At 40.1% G+C, this 17,801-nt stretch overlaps 1 protein-coding gene across 1 annotated transcript; it reads right to left on the minus strand.

Annotated features, from left to right (window-relative positions):
• Positions 1-7,401: 7,401 nt before the first annotated feature.
• On the minus strand, positions 7,402-16,116 carry LOC128318300 (NLR family CARD domain-containing protein 3-like). The gene is made up of 9 exons (XM_053233833.1): positions 16,032-16,116; positions 15,751-15,872; positions 15,174-15,290; positions 14,685-14,739; positions 14,255-14,459; positions 12,200-13,967; positions 10,162-10,335; positions 9,067-9,243; positions 7,402-8,378 (listed from the first exon to the last, which is right to left on the minus strand). Exons 2-9 carry the CDS (start codon positions 15,801-15,803, stop codon positions 8,246-8,248), a joined length of 2,682 nt encoding a protein of 893 aa, XP_053089808.1. The 5' UTR covers positions 15,804-15,872; positions 16,032-16,116; the 3' UTR covers positions 7,402-8,245.
• Between the last annotated feature and the right edge of the window lie 1,685 nt (positions 16,117-17,801).

Here is a 17,801-nt window from a genome sequence, read left to right on the forward strand (position 1 = left end):
GGGGTGTTCCTAATAAAGTGGTGTGTGTATGAGTAAGGGGTGTTCCTAATAAAGTGGTGTGTGTGTATGAGTAAGGGGTGTTCCTAATAAAGTGGTGTGTGTGAGTAAGGGGTGTTCCTAATAAAGTGGTGTGTGTATGAGTAAGGGGTGTTCCTAATAAAGTGGTGTGTGTATGAGTAAGGGGTGTTCCTAATAAAGTGGTGTGTGTGTATGAGTAAGGGGTGTTCCTAATAAAGTGGTGTGTGTGTGTATGAGTAAGGGGTGTTCCTAATAAAGTGGTGTGTGTATGAGTAAGGGGTGTTCCTAATAAAGTGGTGTGTGTGTATGAGTAAGGGGTGTTCCTAATAAAGTGGTGTGTGTGTGTATGAGTAAGGGGTGTTCCTAATAAAGTGGTGTGTGTATGAGTAAGGGGTGTTCCTAATAAAGTGGTGTGTATGAGTAAGGGGTGTTCCTAATAAAGTGGTGTGTGTATGAGTAAGGGGTGTTCCTAATAAAGTGGTGTGTGTGAGTAAGGGGTGTTCCTAATAAAGTGGTGTGTGTGTGTATGAGTAAGGGGTGTTCCTAATAAAGTGGTGTGTGTATGAGTAAGGGGTGTTCCTAATAAAGTGGTGTGTGTATGAGTAAGGGGTGTTCCTAATAAAGTGGTGTGTGTGAGTAAGGGGTGTTCCTAATAAAGTGGTGTGTATGTATGAGTAAGGGGTGTTCCTAATAAAGTGGCGTGTGTGTATGAGTTGAATTAGGGAATAAATGAAAGACAGCATTTTGTAAGAATGAGACACAGGAACAGAAACTCAGAGTGGAAATCCTATAAAACAAAGTATTGAGTTGAATCAGATCATTTAGCCATTTCAGTGAGAATAAACTTAAACATAAACGAGCAGAGAGCTTACTGCAAACTCAATACAACATTCTTACAAACAAACAAGCTGTTCATGAATTAACCAAAGAAGTCAAACAAATTAAACACTTAAAGGTTTTAATGAGATCAAGCCCTGAAATGTGAGATATTTTCAAAAAACAGAAACCAGCTTACTTAAAACAAAAATGTAAAGTTACTTAATCAGTAAAAGAAGCAGCATTATAATGAGCTTGTCTCAGACTATGTCCAACTCCAAACCAGACAGAACAAAAATGTGGAAGATGATGATTTCTTCAACAAAGTAAAATCTGAATTATAATAAATGAGGAATTATTCCTAAATGTCCAGCTCCAGGTTGGTCTTGATATAAATCACACAGAAAACCCACAGAATGTAATAAAACAAGTAAAAACTCAGAGAAAACAGGAGTATTAAAGGCATCAGAGACAGCACCTGAAATATTACTGAAAATGAGAAACACAAAAGAGACACAATAAGCAAAAAATGCCAAGACACGTCATCAAAACTAAATATAGAGGAAAATAAAATAACTCACTTCTTATAGCGACATGGCCAACATTAAAATACACTAACTTACTACATCTAGAGCAGAGGACCCCAACCCCTGGGTCACGACCCAGTACCGGGCGTGGAAGAGTTGCTACTGGGTCACAAGAACCTTCTGGGAAAAATGTCTCTATCCGCCACTGGATTATTTACTGTGTGCGGAGCCAATTGTTTTCCTCAGTACAACAGAAGGAGTGGAAGGATTGAGGAAAGCAATAGCTGTCACTCTTCTCCAAAACAGCACTATGTGTAAATGTATTTGCAAAGTATTTCAGAGAAGCCTTAGATTTTACAGGTTGCTCAGATTTGTGTAGCAGAACTTCAGCTGTAAATTTGATTTTAAAAGGATGCACATTTTCTTTTGCAATGCATAGTGTACATTGATTGAATTAGAGCCTTGGTGTTATCTTTCTCTTTTTTAGATGACCTGAGCCAGCTGTGCCATACCTGTGGGGAGGAAAGTGGTGAGAATAACTGGGGAAGTATTTACTAACTGTTCAATTGATGTATTTTAATATTATTCACCTGCATCTAGTGTCTAGTGCATGTTAAAATTAAGCAGACATGAAGAACAAATTCAAATACATTTGTATACCCTTGTTTTTTTCTGTTCAATAATTACCTGTGCAATTTATTTATTATTTCACATTGCTCAATCACTGGACGCTATTGTATTTTGTTTCTCCTGGTGGTTGTGTAATGTGAATGTTTGCAGAAAATATTTGCAAAAAATGTTTAATGGCTAAATCAAGTTTACACTTGTATTTAGTTCAGGTATTATCCTCCTGAATAACAAAGCTGTCTATATAAGTTGAAAAAAATGTGGTATTGGACATACAATGTTGCTTGTGTAGATACACTATATTGCCAAAAGTATTGGGACACCCCTCCAAATCGTTGAATTCAGGTGTTCCAATCACTTCCATGGCCACAGGTGTATAAAATTCAATTCAATTCAATTCATTTTTATTTGTATAGCGCTTTTTTACAAAGGTCATTGTCTCAAAGCAGCTTTACACAAACAAAAGTAAAGTGAAGTGTGTGTGTGACGTCTCTGATGAGCAAGCAGGGCGACGGTGGCAAGGAAAAACTCCCTGAGATGGTGATAGGAAGAAACCTTGAGAGGAACCAGACTCAACAGAGAACCCATCCTCATATGGGTTTACACTGTAGTGCGTGTGTGTGTGTGTACAATGTGTGTTGGTGTAGTCCATGGAAACAGCTGAAGCGTTTTCGTGGCAGTATGAAGCATTGCCGGTGGACAGGTCCAGAGTGAAGGGGGGGGAGGTCTGGATCACCAGCAGCTCAGGAGTGATGCTCATCTGGTCCAGAGCATAGGGGGGTCTGGATCACCGGCAGCTCAGGAGTGTAGCTCGGCAGAAAGAGAAGGAAAGTGGTTACGTACACTCACAGTCACCGTGTGGAGATAAAACTTAATGAGGAATGCAGGGGACTCCGGCAGGACTAGCTATAACAGCATAACTAAAAGGAGAACCAGGGGGAAACACAGACGTGAGAGATCCCCGATATGTAAGGCATACAGTCACTCTTCCGTCACAAACCTGAGTGACTAATGAGAGTGAGGAAGACAGCATCCAAACACACCAGATCACCATAACACTCAACATCCACGAGTCCCCCAGATCTACTCCTTTGTCTAAAACACTAGTCGCTAAATGCTAGGTTAAATAAATAAGTCTTCAACCTCGACTTAAACACTGAGACTGTGTCTGCCTCACATACATTAACTGGGAGGCTATTCCATAATTTTGGGGCTTGGAAAGCTCTGCCCTCCGCCGTGGTTTTGGCAATGCGTGGTACTGATAGACAGCCTGCATCCTTAGATCAAGCACCTAGGCATGCAGACTGCTTCTAGGAACATTTGTGAAAGAATGGGTCGCTTTCAGGAGCTCAGTGAATTCAAGCGTGGTACCGTGATAGGTTGCCACCTGTGCAGTAAGTTCATTCGTGAAATTTCCTCACTACTAAATATTCCATGGTCAACTGTTAGTGGTATTATAACAAAGTGGAAGCATTTGGGAACAACAGCAACTCAACAGCAACGAAGTGGTAGGCCACGTAAAATCACAGAGCGGGTCAGCGCATGCTGAGGCGCACAGTGCGCAGAAGTCACCAACTTTCTGCAGAGTCCATAGCTACAGACCTCCAAACTTTGGCCTCGGATTAGCTCAAGAACAGTCGTAGAGAGCTTCATGGAATGGGTTTCCATGGCCAAGCAGCTGCATCCAAGCCTTACATCACAAAGCAAGTGCAAAGCAAAGCGTCGGATGCAGTGGTGTAAAGCACGCCCGCCGCCTGTTACTATCGCCAGCTGGAGTGCCCACGAACTCCACTAGAGGGCACTCCACCCCGGACTCTTGCCCTTGTCTTCTGGACTCCATTTCCCATGAGTTCCTTGCCCCTCACGTGATCTTACCATGTGCTACCCTTGTTTGTGTGTCATGTTCTGATTGGTTCTTTGGTTTCATGTGTCATGTTCTCATTTCTAAACTCCTATTCTTAGCCACTGCTTTTCCTCCTGACAATGCATGTCTAACAAAACTAAATCACATGTGTGTGGGATTTATCTGGGGAACAACAGGGAAGTAACAACACCAACACTTTTCTACAAACTAAAAGAGCTTGGAGGACTTGAGGCCATTGAACTAGGAAACAAACTGAAAAGAGCTTTCTGTAAAAATGTGACACAAGCCATGAATAGAGGAGCGGATTGGATAGGAGAGAGAAAATCATGGAAGAAAAAAGAGGAAGAGCAAGACAAAACATTCCCTTTTACTAATGAATATACAGTCAAGCTCCATCCAGCACAACACACAGCGCCGCCTCAAACAGCCGGTAGGCCTTGTGTCCTTCCCACAGACACAGAGCTCATCAGCCTTATTACTGTGCACTGGATTATTCTGCCATAACAACTCCAACACACGCCTCTTCTCAACTGTTAATAATAATAATAATAATAATTATATTGAGTTACTATGATTAATAATATTCCATGCTATAAGGCAAACAGACTTTTTGTGTAGTTAGTGAAGTGTGTTGTGCTGGATGGATCTTGGTTACTCTCGTGTGGCCACATTTCCCAACTTGACTCTCTGACTCTCTAAATAACTTGGTTCTAATAATGAAATGATTTAATAAATTAAAAGTATGAATGCGTGTTGGTCTTTATTTGGGGTTTAATCAGAATTATTTCATTGATGACAGCTGTATGATAATTACTTTTGAACATGAGATTGAATGTGATTGGTTCATTCTGAACACAGCCACACCCCCAGTTATGCAAGCAGTTTATCGTTTCCTATTTTTTTTCCGAAAATGTTTCTGATGGTTTTCACTTAATTTTAACTTTTATTTATTTATTTTTTAAATTTTAAATAGGTTGTAATTGCAGAGTTGATGGATGGACCCACTATCTGATCAGGAGATTCTATGGGATTCCATAAATTTGCACTGAGACTTAGAGCACTGGTTGGAACGCTAGAACAGCTAAAGCAGGAAGGACATCATTGAACTTCAGTGTGGATCACATGTGGCCAGACTAAGCAGTAAGTTGCCCCAGGACATCAGAGCCAACTTTAAGTGATACCTTCATCCATTAAAGAGAGGAGTTCCCTCCCTCCTGGACTTTGCAGAGTGGTTGGAGTATGAGCTACAGATCCAGGAAGGTGGGGAGGTGTTTAATTGGATAGAGACTAACAAAGAGGCAGCTAAAAGGCAAAGAGACCGTGGGAAATATGGTAAAGGAGGAAAGTATGCCCCTCCCACACAGACAGCACAGCCAGTTTGGTTCATGTGACTGTCGATGTCACTGTCGGGATTCGAACTCACGCCACTGGATAGCTGGAAATATTATTAATCAATATGTTTTTAATTAAAAACACCTTAAACCAGGGGTGTCAAATTTACGGACCGTGATAACAGACATGAGAGAGACAAATTCATTAATTGGAATTACATTTAAATCATCTTGTGAATTAAGATGTGAAAAAAAATAAACAGCTACTGAGGAAAAGTGTGCTGATGATGTGACTCTAAAAAGTTGACGCTGTTTTAAAAATAATTTAGGGGGTTCACAGGAAGGGGGGGCGAATACTTTTTGAATAATCAGCCGGCTCCTGAGGGGTCTCGTTTTCACTGGCGTCTCCCATCAGAGAGGAAAGTGTGCAAGTGGAACCACATTTTCACTGAACAATGTGAACTAGTCCTCATAATAATGATGAGATTAGCATCGGAATGTACACTGGATTCGCGGATTTAGCACAAATTCAGCGTCGATTAAAAGAATTTCGCACAAATTTGATCAACTTCCCACACGTTCGCCAGCGAGGGGGTGGATTTAGGACAGTGTTAGCGTCTGAAATGTGCTACACGTTGCTCGGATTTAGCGGCGGTTGTTGGAGTTCATCGCACGTTTATGGAATTAACTACGAATTTTAACACAGACTCCAGAACTTTCCGTAATATTTAGCACCACTTCAAGAAATTAGCATCAATCTACCAGCAATTGAAAGAGTTTTAGCACAAATTCAGCAGCAATTTTCTTTAAAAATAAAAATAAATAAAGCAAGCCTGGATTGGGTCGTGTCTCGATTCTCAGAACAGCTAGCTAATTCACACACAAATACAAATAAACAAATCCACCATTTCTGCCTTTTCCTTATAATATATAAAACACCGTATAAAAAAAAACAAAAACACCGATGCCTAGCGTGCTGTCCACATCGCCAAATCTTAAAGACAGCATCATATGCTGCTTTTATTAATTATAATTTTTTTATATATAAATTTGATTCAACATACCAGTATTTCTTATTTTAATTCATGTAAGTTGTTTTTACTTTTTCTGTTAAAAATTGTACAAAAGTTTAGATTTTTTTTCCTTTATTTATGTTGATTGTCATTGTTATGAATTTGCACCACAGGATTTTGTATATTAGCATGCTAACTAGCTCTGTCGCCTCAGGCTGTTGTTTTCTTCTGGTTCCAAGTCGTTGCAGTCATGTTGATCACTTGATTAGCTAACATTCACTAATGATTAGCTAACATTCGCTAATCAGATTTCCCACCTATGAGGAGAGTAATTCACTAAGCTAACTGAGCTGTTAAGCTAACTGTTCTTTGGTGCCGGTCTGTTGCTAGCTAGCTACTTGGCAGGGAATTTTAACAAACATAGGGAAAAAAATAACAAACAAAAAAAAAACTAGTTACAAAACAAAATCCAAGAAATGCAGAAATCACTGTTTTTCACCGAGCCATTTGTGAATGTTTAAGATTCTAACATTGGGATTAGCGAATCGGTTGTCTTAGCTTTATGGGGTGATTTTTGAAATATGATTTTAGCTAGCTAGTTTGGCACTAGTTTGTTACAACCTTACTGATTAGCATAGCTAGCTATCAAAGCGATGTTAGCTAATGATTTTTTTTTCCATTGGTGCTTGTTTGTAGCTAGCTAGCAACAAAACAGAAGCTATTTTTTTTCATCCAGAAGAAATATAAATGTTTACCAAAGCGGTATGGGAATAAACATTGATTCACCACTGTAACCATGGCAACAGCTAGCAAAATTTCAGTCAACACTTATAAGGTTGGTTCTCTGGTTAATCTGCTGCCTAGGTAGGCAGTAAGGAATTCGTTACATATTGAGACAAAGCCTTTTTGTTGCTTTTTTATGAACCTTGCAATGGAAAGACAAAGTTGGACTCTTTCGATCTGTTTTTGTCCTGTTTTCGCTCTCATTCGTGAATTTAGTGCCAATATTCTCACAAGCACAAGTGCATCTCCATGTTGGAGATCCGGGGTACATGCCTGATTTTAAAGAGAAACATGGCTGCGTTGAGAAGAAAAGAAAAGAAAACAATATGTATAAATATTTAAAAAAATATATTGTGAAAACATATTTATAGGCCATTGGTGCTACAGTTGAGATACTGAGGAAAACTGCCTCGTGAACTTTTGACAGTGTGTTCATTTACACATCGTCTTGTACTGACTACTTGTGACTTTTTTCATGTAAAAAGTGCATTTTAGCAATAAATGCCATTGTTTTAAAAACATACAGATTGTCCCGCTGTGCTTCCTGCGAAAATACCTGAAGCTGCCAGTCGCATTGTTTTGAAACTGCTGCTCATGCTGCATCACAGGGCGACGTAACACACTCGGAGGAAAGCGCTATCCGCCCTCTTCCGCATACATTAGACCCATTATACCCAAAGAGCATGGGCAATTCTGCTCCCTTGGCTTCCTGGACATGGATGGCTGTGGCATTGTCAGGGTTTGTCAGCAATCTCTCCATCATAAGGTGAAAACATTTTTGTTGATATAGTATGTTTTAGTGAGGAAAAAAAAAACAAGATCAGGTCTGAAAAAATATATATTATTTATTAAATGATTTGCAGGACATGGGGCTGGGGAGGATTTCATCATCATGACAGCAACATAAGCAAGTTGAAATTCTTCACTTCAAGACCAGTGAGGTAGGATTTGAGGATTTTTTGAGGCGGAATGATGTAAGCGCGAAATCGACATCAGATCTGTACATCGGCCAAGAAACAAATAAATTACTAAAAATTGCACCAAGTAACATTTACTCTCACTGAGCAGCTTTCATTATCAGCTTCATCATTGCTAGAAACAGCTGTTGTCTTGCGTATAGTAATTCTCTATGATGATGTCTCTGCTGTGTATAGATGGGAAAGGATTTGATTTTTTCTTTTCTTCTAGCAAGATTAAACAAATAAATTTGATCAGCCGTTGTCATTTTCGTTATCCGAAATTCAGCAGGTTGACGTTCTGGCTATTTCACACTGGTCGAAAAGTACGACGGCGTCTTGAAAGGGAGAACTCTGGTGAGTCTGTATTGGTGATAAAGAACTGCTCAGTGGAAGAGTGTGAAGAGTGACTTTTCTGCAACTCCAGGGGGTCTCTCTCGATGCTCCGGGACAAAACAGGACAGAATGATTAGTCATCATCATACGTTTATCACCGTCCACCGTCACACGCTTCATAATCAAAATCACACACACACATAATATATATATATATATATATATATACGGTATCACAATGGTTTTATGAAATGGCTTGCCATTTAATCAGGACAAAAGTAATGGCGCCCTGTAAAAGTAGGAGGAGTTAGTATGTGTCTGTGGTAGCTGAGGCACTGCAGTGGCTGAGCTGCGTTACTGGAAGATTTAATGCACGTCGTGCTTCGGCGCTCTTTCACCGTTTAGTCGTCATCTGGGAGTTTTGTGGCCATGGCTAAATGTAAATCAGCTGTGCCGTGAATGCATTTGATAATTTAGGACTGATCAGTGTTTATCAACATACACGCGTGGGTATGAAGAATATCATTGTTACGGAAAATCTTGTGGGAATTTTTAATTCGGTTTGGCCATATAAACTTTTGCACAAAAAAAATCTATTTTTTTTTATGTTCTAGCTAAACGCTAAAGGTCTAACTTGATGTTGATGGAGGCATTCAGAATATCTCCATCTCACAAACTCACCCACGCTGCCCACCCACACACCTCTAGTTTCCTTAAATAGACAGTCATTGACTCACTGTGGGACAGCTATCTTTCTTTCTTTGTCTATAATGTGAGAGCAAGTCAGTAACTCACTACAGTATCTCTAGTTTGCACTGTGGATCCTCCTGTAGATCACAGAGCATCTTCACCGCTAATTCTCCAGGTTCGTTATTATTCAGATTCAGCTCTCTGAGGTGTGAGGAGCGGTTTGACGTCAGAGCTGAAGCCAGATAATCACAGCCTTTCACTGTAATGCCGCACTTTTCCAGCCTGCAGAGACAAACACGACACAATTATATGCTAAGATGCTAATAAATCATACAACTACACAGCTGTAGAAAAATAGTGTATCACGAGTTCCAGAAGTAAGGAATAAAACACATTATAGGAAAATCATCCATGATGCACAAAGACAGCTATGAATATTCGATCCCTCCCCAGCCTCTTGTTTTTCTAAAATAGTTTTATTTGTTTTTCTAAAAACTTAATTTTAAGCGTTATGCTGTTTTAGAGGAAGTGCCACACACTTGCATGGGGCAGTTAGAAAATGTGAGAATTTCAAGCTTGCCCTCTGGTGGTGAAATGTGGCATTACTGACTGTGACTGAATGCCAGAGGGGGAAAAAACTGCCTGTCCCTGTATACAGAACTACCTTAGTTTTAAAAATCAATAGCACAATATAATCCTAAAGCTTTATATACCACAGTGCTGTGGAATTCTCAGATCAGAAGGTGTCGATTAACTAATTTCATCTTCAGGACCATGACCTGTCTAATCTTCACCAAATTTGGCTCACATCATCTTGAGACCTTTGTCTAGACAACTATCTACTGCCATTCTAGCCGTTCCATGTGCTATTATACAGACAACACATGACTGACAGGATTTGCAAGAATTGTAGCGCGTCTGTGAATGTGCGGCTCACCGAGTCTGGGTGCTTGGCCCCCTGGAAATGCTGCTTGCAGCTTTAATTATTATTATTATTATTATTATTATTATTATTATTATTATTGTTGCTTTATAATTGCTAAAATTGTCCTCTTATCTATTTTTTCTAAATTAGCTGTCAAAATGAACACTTCTTCTTTTCATGCATGTGATGTTTTTCTTCATTTTAGTGTCACACACGTACAAATGTGTTAGCCCAATTTTGTGTAATATGTGTGTGAATCATAATGATGATCTCACCGCAGTGCCTCCAGTTTACAGTGTGGATTTTCCAGAGCAGTAGAGAGCAGCCATGCTCCTGAATCCTGCAGGTTATTGAAACTCAAATCCAGCTCCCTCAGGCTGGAAGACGTGGAGCTGAGAATTAGGGACAGAGCTGGACAGATTTCTTCTGTGAGATTACAACCACACAGCCTGGGAGACAAGTGCGGATATATCAGAACTCAACATGCAAAAATCTATCAAGTAGAATAAAGTAAAGCTTAATGCTTTAGTTCAATGATGATTCTTGAATTAGTGCCTGGACAATTGAAGGACAGTTGTGATACTGCTGTGGAGTACATCATTACATTCATCATTCATTGGATTCAGAAAGTATTCAGACTCCTTTACTTCTTGCACAGTTTACTGTGTTGTGAATATGATTTTGAATGGAGGTAAAATTGTGATTTTTACCCATCAATCTATACTTAATCGCCCATAATGACAAAATGTATGTTTTTAAATATTCTCTAAACTTAATTAAAAATCAAAAATTGAAATCTCTTATTCACGAAAGTATTCAGACCCTTTCCTGTGGCACTCCAAATTGTGGTCAGGTGCATACTGTTTGCTTTAATTATCCTTGAGATATGTCTAGAACTCAATTGGAGTACACCTGTTGCAATTTGAATTGATTGGACATAGTTTGGAAAGTTTGGTCTATAAGAGATCACAGTTTACACTGCATTGTCAGGACAAAAACCAAGCCGTGAACTCCAAGGAACTGTCTGTTGATCTCCGCGATCAAATTGTGGTAAGGCATAGATCAGGGCAAGGATATAAAACAATTTCTAAGGCTTTGAGTAGACCACAGTGGTCTCAGTATTTTTGAAATGGAAGAAGCTTGGTACAACCTTGAACCTTCCAAGAGTTGGCTGGCCAGCCAAACTGGGCATCCAGGAAAGAAAGGCCTAGGTCAGGGAGGTAAGAAAGAACCCAACAGTCACCTGACAACCATCTCTGCAGCACTGCATAAATCAGGCCACTGGTAATGTGGCAAGATGGAAGCCACTGCTTCCATAAAGGAATATGGAAAAAGATTCTCTGGTCTGATAAAACTACATTTTAACTCTCTGGGCAGAACAGGAAGCACTATGTCTGGCGAAAAACAGGCACTGCCCATCACCAGGCTAATACCATCCCTATGGTGACACAAGGTGGTGGCAGCGTCATGCTATGGGGGTGCTTCCCAGCAACAGGGACAGGGAGACTGGTAACTATTGAGGGACAGATACATACAGCCAAATACAGGAATATCCTTGAAGAAAACATCCTCCAGAGCGCACACAAATTCAGACTGGGGTGACAGTTCACCTTTCAACATGACAATGACCCAAAACTTACAGCCAAAACATCACTGGAGTGGCTTCGGGGTAAGTCTCTGAATGTCCTTGAGTGGCCCAGCCATAGCCCAGACTTAAATCCCATTGAACGTCTGCGGAGAGTTCTGAAGATGGCAGTTTACAGACGCTTGCCATTCAGTCTGACGGAGGTTGAGAGGATCTACCATGAAGAATGGGATAGACTGCCCAAATCCAGGTGTGCAAACCTTGTAGAGATGTATCCAAGAAGACTTGTAGATGTAATTGCTGCCAAATACTTTTGTGAATAAGAGATTTCAGTTTTAAATTTTTAATTAATTTTTGAAAATGTCTAAAAACATGTTTTCATTTCATCGTTATAGGCAATTAAGTGTAGATTGATGGGTAAAAATGGCATTTATATCCTTTCAAAATCAAATCCACAACACAATAATGTGTGCAACATGTAAAGCGGTCTGAATACTTTCTGAATCCACTGTATGTCACTTTGTGTGTTGGAAGGTCTTGGCCTACGTGTACACATGCACAAGAAGGTATCCAGGGGATATCCACCATCACAGATGGTTATCTGGTGTTCACAGTTAACCCTTAACCCCTTAATTGTTCTGCTCAGTTGAATAAAAGCTAAAAATCAATAAATGTTACTTTATATTAACAAACACCAATATAACACACTTATGAATGGAAATGCTTACAGAGCTTTTGTGGATGCTTTGACCACTGGCAGCAGCCTCAGAAGACATTCCTCTGATCTGTAATAGTTCCTTAAATCAAATACATCCAGTTCCTCTTCTGAGTTCAGCAACACAAACACCAGAGCTGACCACTGATCATGTGAAAGCCAAGCACCACTGAGACGACTGTAACCTTTTCTGTTCAAGTACAACTGAGCTTCCTGCACTAGAGTCTGGTCATTCAGTTCATTCAGACAGTGGAACAGATTGATGGATTTCTCTGGAGATGGATTCTCCCTGATCTTCTGCTTTATGTACTCAACTGTTTCCTGTTTGCTGTGAGAGCTGCTTCCTGTCTGTGGCATTAAGCCTCGTAAGAGAGTCTGATTGGACTCCAGTGAGAGACCCAGAAGGAAGCGGAGGAACAGGTCCAGGTGTCCATTCTCACTCTGTAAGGCCTTGTCCACTGCACTCCTGAGGAAATCAGACATGTTTGATGTGTTTAAAAGATCAGACAGATCAGTGCTTGGTTGTCTTGTTACATTTTTGTTGACGAAGGTGAGAAATGCGTATAAAGCAGCCAGAAACTCCTGAACACTCAGGTGCACAAAGCTGAACACCTTCCCCAGGTGAAGCCCAAACTCCTCTCTGAAGATTTGGGTACACACTCCTGAGTACACTGTCGCTTCTCTGACATCAATGCCACATTCTCTCAGGTCTTCCTCATAGAACATCAGGTTTCCTTTCTCCAGCTGTTGGAAAGCCAGTTTTCCCAGTGCCAGGATACTCTCTCTGGTCTGCTGAGGATCAGGGTCACATTTCTGATGGTACTTTTGATCCTTGTGTTTGATCTGAAAGATCAGGAAGTGTGTGAACATTTGAGTCAGAGTCTTGGGGATCTCTCCACTCTCTGCTTCACCCAACATTCTCTCTAGAACAGTGGCTGAGATCCAGCAGAAGACTGGGATGTGGCACATGATGTAGAGGCTTCTGGAAGACTTCATGCGTGAGGTGATGTTATTGGCCAGGCTCTGATCACTGATCCTCTTCCTGAAGTACTCCTCTTTCTGAGGATCACTGAACCCTCGTACCTCTGTTACCTGGTCTACACACTCAGGAGGGATCTGATTGGTTGCTCCTGGTCGAGAGGTTATCCAGAGGAGAGCAGAGGGAAGCAGATTCCCCTTGATGAGGTTTGTCAGCAGCACATCCACTGAGGCTGACTCTGTCACATCACTCAATCTCTCATTGCTCTGGAAATTTAGAGGAAGTCGACATTCATCCAGACCATCAAGGATGAACATCACTTTGTAGGAGTCTATTAATTGTAGTTTTCTCATTTCTGGGAAAAAGTGATGAAGAAGATTCATCAGACTGAGATTTTCCTGCTTCATCAGATTCAGCTCTCTAAAGGGAAGTGGAAACATGAAGGTGACGTCCTGATTTGCTTTTCCTTCGGCCCAGTCCAGAATGAACTTCTGCACAGAGACTGTTTTTCCAATTCCAGCAACTCCTTTAGTCAGCACAGTTCTGATGGACTTGTCTTTAAAGAGGTCATTGCATTTGATGGGTGTCTCCTGTATTGCTGGTCTCCTGGACGCTGTCTCAATCTGTCTCACCTCATGTTCATTATTGACGTCTCCACTCCAACCCTCTGTGATGTAGAGCGCTGTGTAGATCTCATTCAGAAGTGCTGAGCTTCCATGCTGTGAGATTCCTTCATGAATTCTTATAAAATTCTCTCTCAGGTTGGATTTCAACTTTGGCTGATACACAGAGACCACAGACTCTAATAAACAAAGTAATAACATGTTTTAATGCAAAATCACTGAGCACAAATAAAATGTAAAATTCTTTCAAATGCTGCTGTTCATTCCTGATTCATGTACTAAATATTACTGAAGGAACAGGACCATTGTATAGAGTAACCACAAGCTGGACCACGAACAGAACAGAAAAGCACCAGATGTACATGATACTAAAATCAAACTTAAAACTAAAAGTATTAATATCTAAAACAATTTCCTCTCTCTAAAGTGAACCTGATGGAATAAAGTCATGACTCAGAGCTCTTACTGTTGTGCAGTGCGTTAGCGAGATCTGTGTGGTTCATGTTCTTCAGGACGTGCAGTGTGATCTTCAGCGCTCCCTCTCTGACACTGTGCAGATCCTCCTCATCCTCCACCTCCCTCTCAGTGCATGCTGGGTAATCTGGACTCAGGAGCTTCCTAAATCTCTTCAGCTCATTCTTTATCACAGTGATGACTTTGTGTTCCAGCTCCTGATTAGAAACACACATTAACAGATCTAAATATTATAATGTTACACAGTAAGAGATGCTTTTATTTTATGAAAAGAAAAAAAAAACTGTCTATTACCACAGTTACAACTGTCTGATTACCCATAATGCTGCTGCACATCGATAAACCAGTAAACTTAAAAAAAAAAAAAAAAAAAAAAAAAAAAAAAAATACAACCTATTCACACACATTAAAAAGACACCTACCTTGAATATGGACTCCAACTGATTTCTGCTGATGTCTGATTTCTTCTTTTGTGGTCTGTGAACAAACAAAACACATCATGTAATATGGACTATATGTATTCATAGCTGCACAACACACACTAATAAATACAAAGATAAAGATATTTAACACTATCCTCTTAACACAATACACTGATTTCAGGATTTCTTATCTGACATTAGCATATTTAGAAACAAATATATTGAATGAATGAATAAAACAGTTATATTGTCATTAATTTGCCAGGTGTAAATGTTCTTCTGTAGCACCACAGAGCCTCCAGCTCAGGGACTGCAGGCTGAACTGAACGCTTAAAGCAGTTTTCCTCACTGCCAGTCTGAGAGCTGCAGCACTGCACAGTTTATTGTTTTACTGCTTCAACACCTGATAAAGCTCATGAAGGGCTTCATAATGAGATGAGTGAGTTTGATCAGGTGGAACACTGCTGTAAAACACCTCACTATACTGACCTCACATCAGTAGAACTGTCTCTGTCTCTGAAGTTAATTGGTTCTTCCATTGACCAGTCACTCTTCATGGACACACAGCTGGGTTCTGGTGAGTCTGATCTCTTTCCCTCCATCATTCTAGAGTTACAACAGAAATATCAGCAATAATTAATACTCTGCCTTCTCAGCACTGTTAAACAATGTGCTCATCATTAAACACCAATAATTCCATCTTTTTAATTCAGCTACAGTCTGCACACTTATTCAAACAGGAGACTCGCCTCATACCTCAGGAATTACTCTGATGTCAGGAGTCCCAATCACAGCTAACTGACTCAGCTGGGTCTTAAAGCCTGTAGAGTTCACTGACTCAAAGCTATGCTGCTCTTATGCTACACATTACACAGTCCTTTTTACTCTTCTCTCAGTGAATGATTTCTCTAAACTGTTCTTACATCAGATCAGTGATATATTCACTGCTATTAAACACCTTAAAGCAAAGTTTAGTTCCTCTGTTAACTAGTGAGTGTTTAGAGATACAGATCTGTTCCTATGAGACGGTGTGTATTTATTGCTGGTGAATGGAAAAGTAACTCACCTCTCATCTTTCTTTAAGTCCTGTTTTCCAGACACACTCATGTTGGAGGTCATGTCTCCTTCTCCAGATTACAGCAGGACACACGTTTACTTCACTCCAACATCGGTGTGTTAAATCAAACCCTGTATCAGCACAGAGTTCACTTACAGGAAATAGTCACGGTATCAAGTCCTAACACAACCAGTGTACATTAAACCTTCAGTACAAACCCACAAAACTCTTCTGCATCTAGTGTCACTTCAGTGTGTTTATACATTATAGCTTTAGATTTAGATACTCACTGTGTTTTTACTCCTCAAATGGTTTATTTTCCCCTCGACACAAAATGGAGCTTCTGTGGTTTACTTTCACTTTACCTGTTTATTCTGCAGTGGGGGAAGGGCAGTGTGTGTGTGTGTATGTGTGTGTGTGTGTGTGTATTTTTAAGTGATTCTGCAGTAAAAAAGTAAACAGTAAAAACAGTAAAAGTAAAAATAGATCAGTGCATTTTCACATGTTATGAAACTTGTTTTATATTCAAAGTGACTCTCTCCAGTCTTTTTGTTATTTAGGGCAGAGCGGTGCACATGCTAACAGACTTTATGTTTATGTGTATATACAGAGCTGCTAGTTTGTTAGCTACACCTTCCTTGTACCTACACTCACTGAATCTTACATTCATTACCTATAAGGTGGATTTTCTGATAAAATTGTACATACCTAATAAACTGACAGCGCTCTATATATGTGTGTACATGTGTGGCTTGTAGTTGAATGTGTGTTTCATACATTCACACTAAATAATGGTAACCTTAGAGTTTTCAAAAATGAAAAAAGCTGTACAAACTGTACTATACTTTACAGAACTGTACTTTCACTGTAAAGTACTAATTTTGGACAGAAAAACTGACGGCAAGTTTTTGCTCAATATAGCATAATGAACCTAACCTTAATATGACAGAACAAATTTCAGTGTTTTGTTTTTTCATTGTGTCATCAAACTGTGTCTTGTTGTACACTCAAGACTTCAGAGAGCCCAGCAACCCTATGCACATTAGTCTTGAAAGAATCTCCTCGGCACCTCATGCACTGGTCAGAAGTCTCCTGCCTCTGCTCTACACACACTTTGCACCCAAGGAGTAAGGGGTGTTCCTAATAAAGTGGTGTGTGTGTATGAGTAAGGGGTGTTCCTAATAAAGTGGTGTGTGTATGAGTAAGGGGTGTTCCTAATAAAGTGGTGTGTGTATGAGTAAGGGGTGTTCCTAATAAAGTGGTGTGTGTGTATGAGTAAGGGGTGTTCCTAATAAAGTGGTGTGTGTGTATGAGTAAGGGGTGTTCCTAATAAAGTGGTGTGTATGAGTAAGGGGTGTTCCTAATAAAGTGGCGTGTGTGTATGAGTAAGGGGTGTTCCTAATAAAGTGGTGTGTGTATATGAGTAAGGGGTGTTCCTAATAAAGTGGTGTGTGTGAGTAAGGGGTGTTCCTAATAAAGTGGTGTGTGTATGAGTAAGGGGTGTTCCTAATAAAGTGGTGTGTGTATGAGTAAGGGGTGTTCCTAATAAAGTGGTGTGTGTGTATGAGTAAGGGGTGTTCCTAATAAAGTGGTGTGTGTGAGTAAGGGGTGTTCCTAATAAAGTGGTGTGTGTATGAGTAAGGGGTGTTCCTAATAAAGTGGTGTGTGTATGAGTAAGGGGTGTTCCTAATAAAGTGGTGTGTGTGTATGAGTAAGGGGTGTTCCTAATAAAGTGGTGTGTGTGTGTATGAGTAAGGGGTGTTCCTAATAAAGTGGTGTGTGTATGAGTAAGGGGTGTTCCTAATAAAGTGGTGTGTGTGTATGAGTAAGGGGTGTTCCTAATAAAGTGGTGTGTGTGTGTATGAGTAAGGGGTGTTCCTAATAAAGTGGTGTGTGTATGAGTAAGGGGTGTTCCTAATAAAGTGGTGTGTATGAGTAAGGGGTGTTCCTAATAAAGTGGTGTGTGTATGAGTAAGGGGTGTTCCTAATAAAGTGGTGTGTGTGAGTAAGGGGTGTTCCTAATAAAGTGGTGTGTGTGTGTATGAGTAAGGGGTGTTCCT

The sequence above is a fragment of the Pangasianodon hypophthalmus genome, chromosome 5, assembly GCF_027358585.1.
Source record: "Pangasianodon hypophthalmus isolate fPanHyp1 chromosome 5, fPanHyp1.pri, whole genome shotgun sequence".
NCBI classification, from domain to species: domain Eukaryota; kingdom Metazoa; phylum Chordata; class Actinopteri; order Siluriformes; family Pangasiidae; genus Pangasianodon; species Pangasianodon hypophthalmus.

Excerpts from the sequence above, each read along its gene's own strand:
- LOC128318300 (XM_053233833.1), bottom strand. The coding sequence starts at position 15,803 with ATGACCTCCAACATGAGTGTGTCTGGAAAACAGGACTTAAAGAAAGAT. Across the intron at positions 15,291-15,750 it reads GACTTAAAGAAAGATGAGAG|AATGATGGAGGGAAAGAGAT; the intron begins GTGAGTTACTTT and ends TTGTAACTCTAG. Across the intron at positions 8,379-9,066 it reads TGCAAACTAGAGATACTGTA|CATCGAGAGAGACCCCCTGG; the intron begins GTGAGTTACTGA and ends TTTGTCCCGGAG.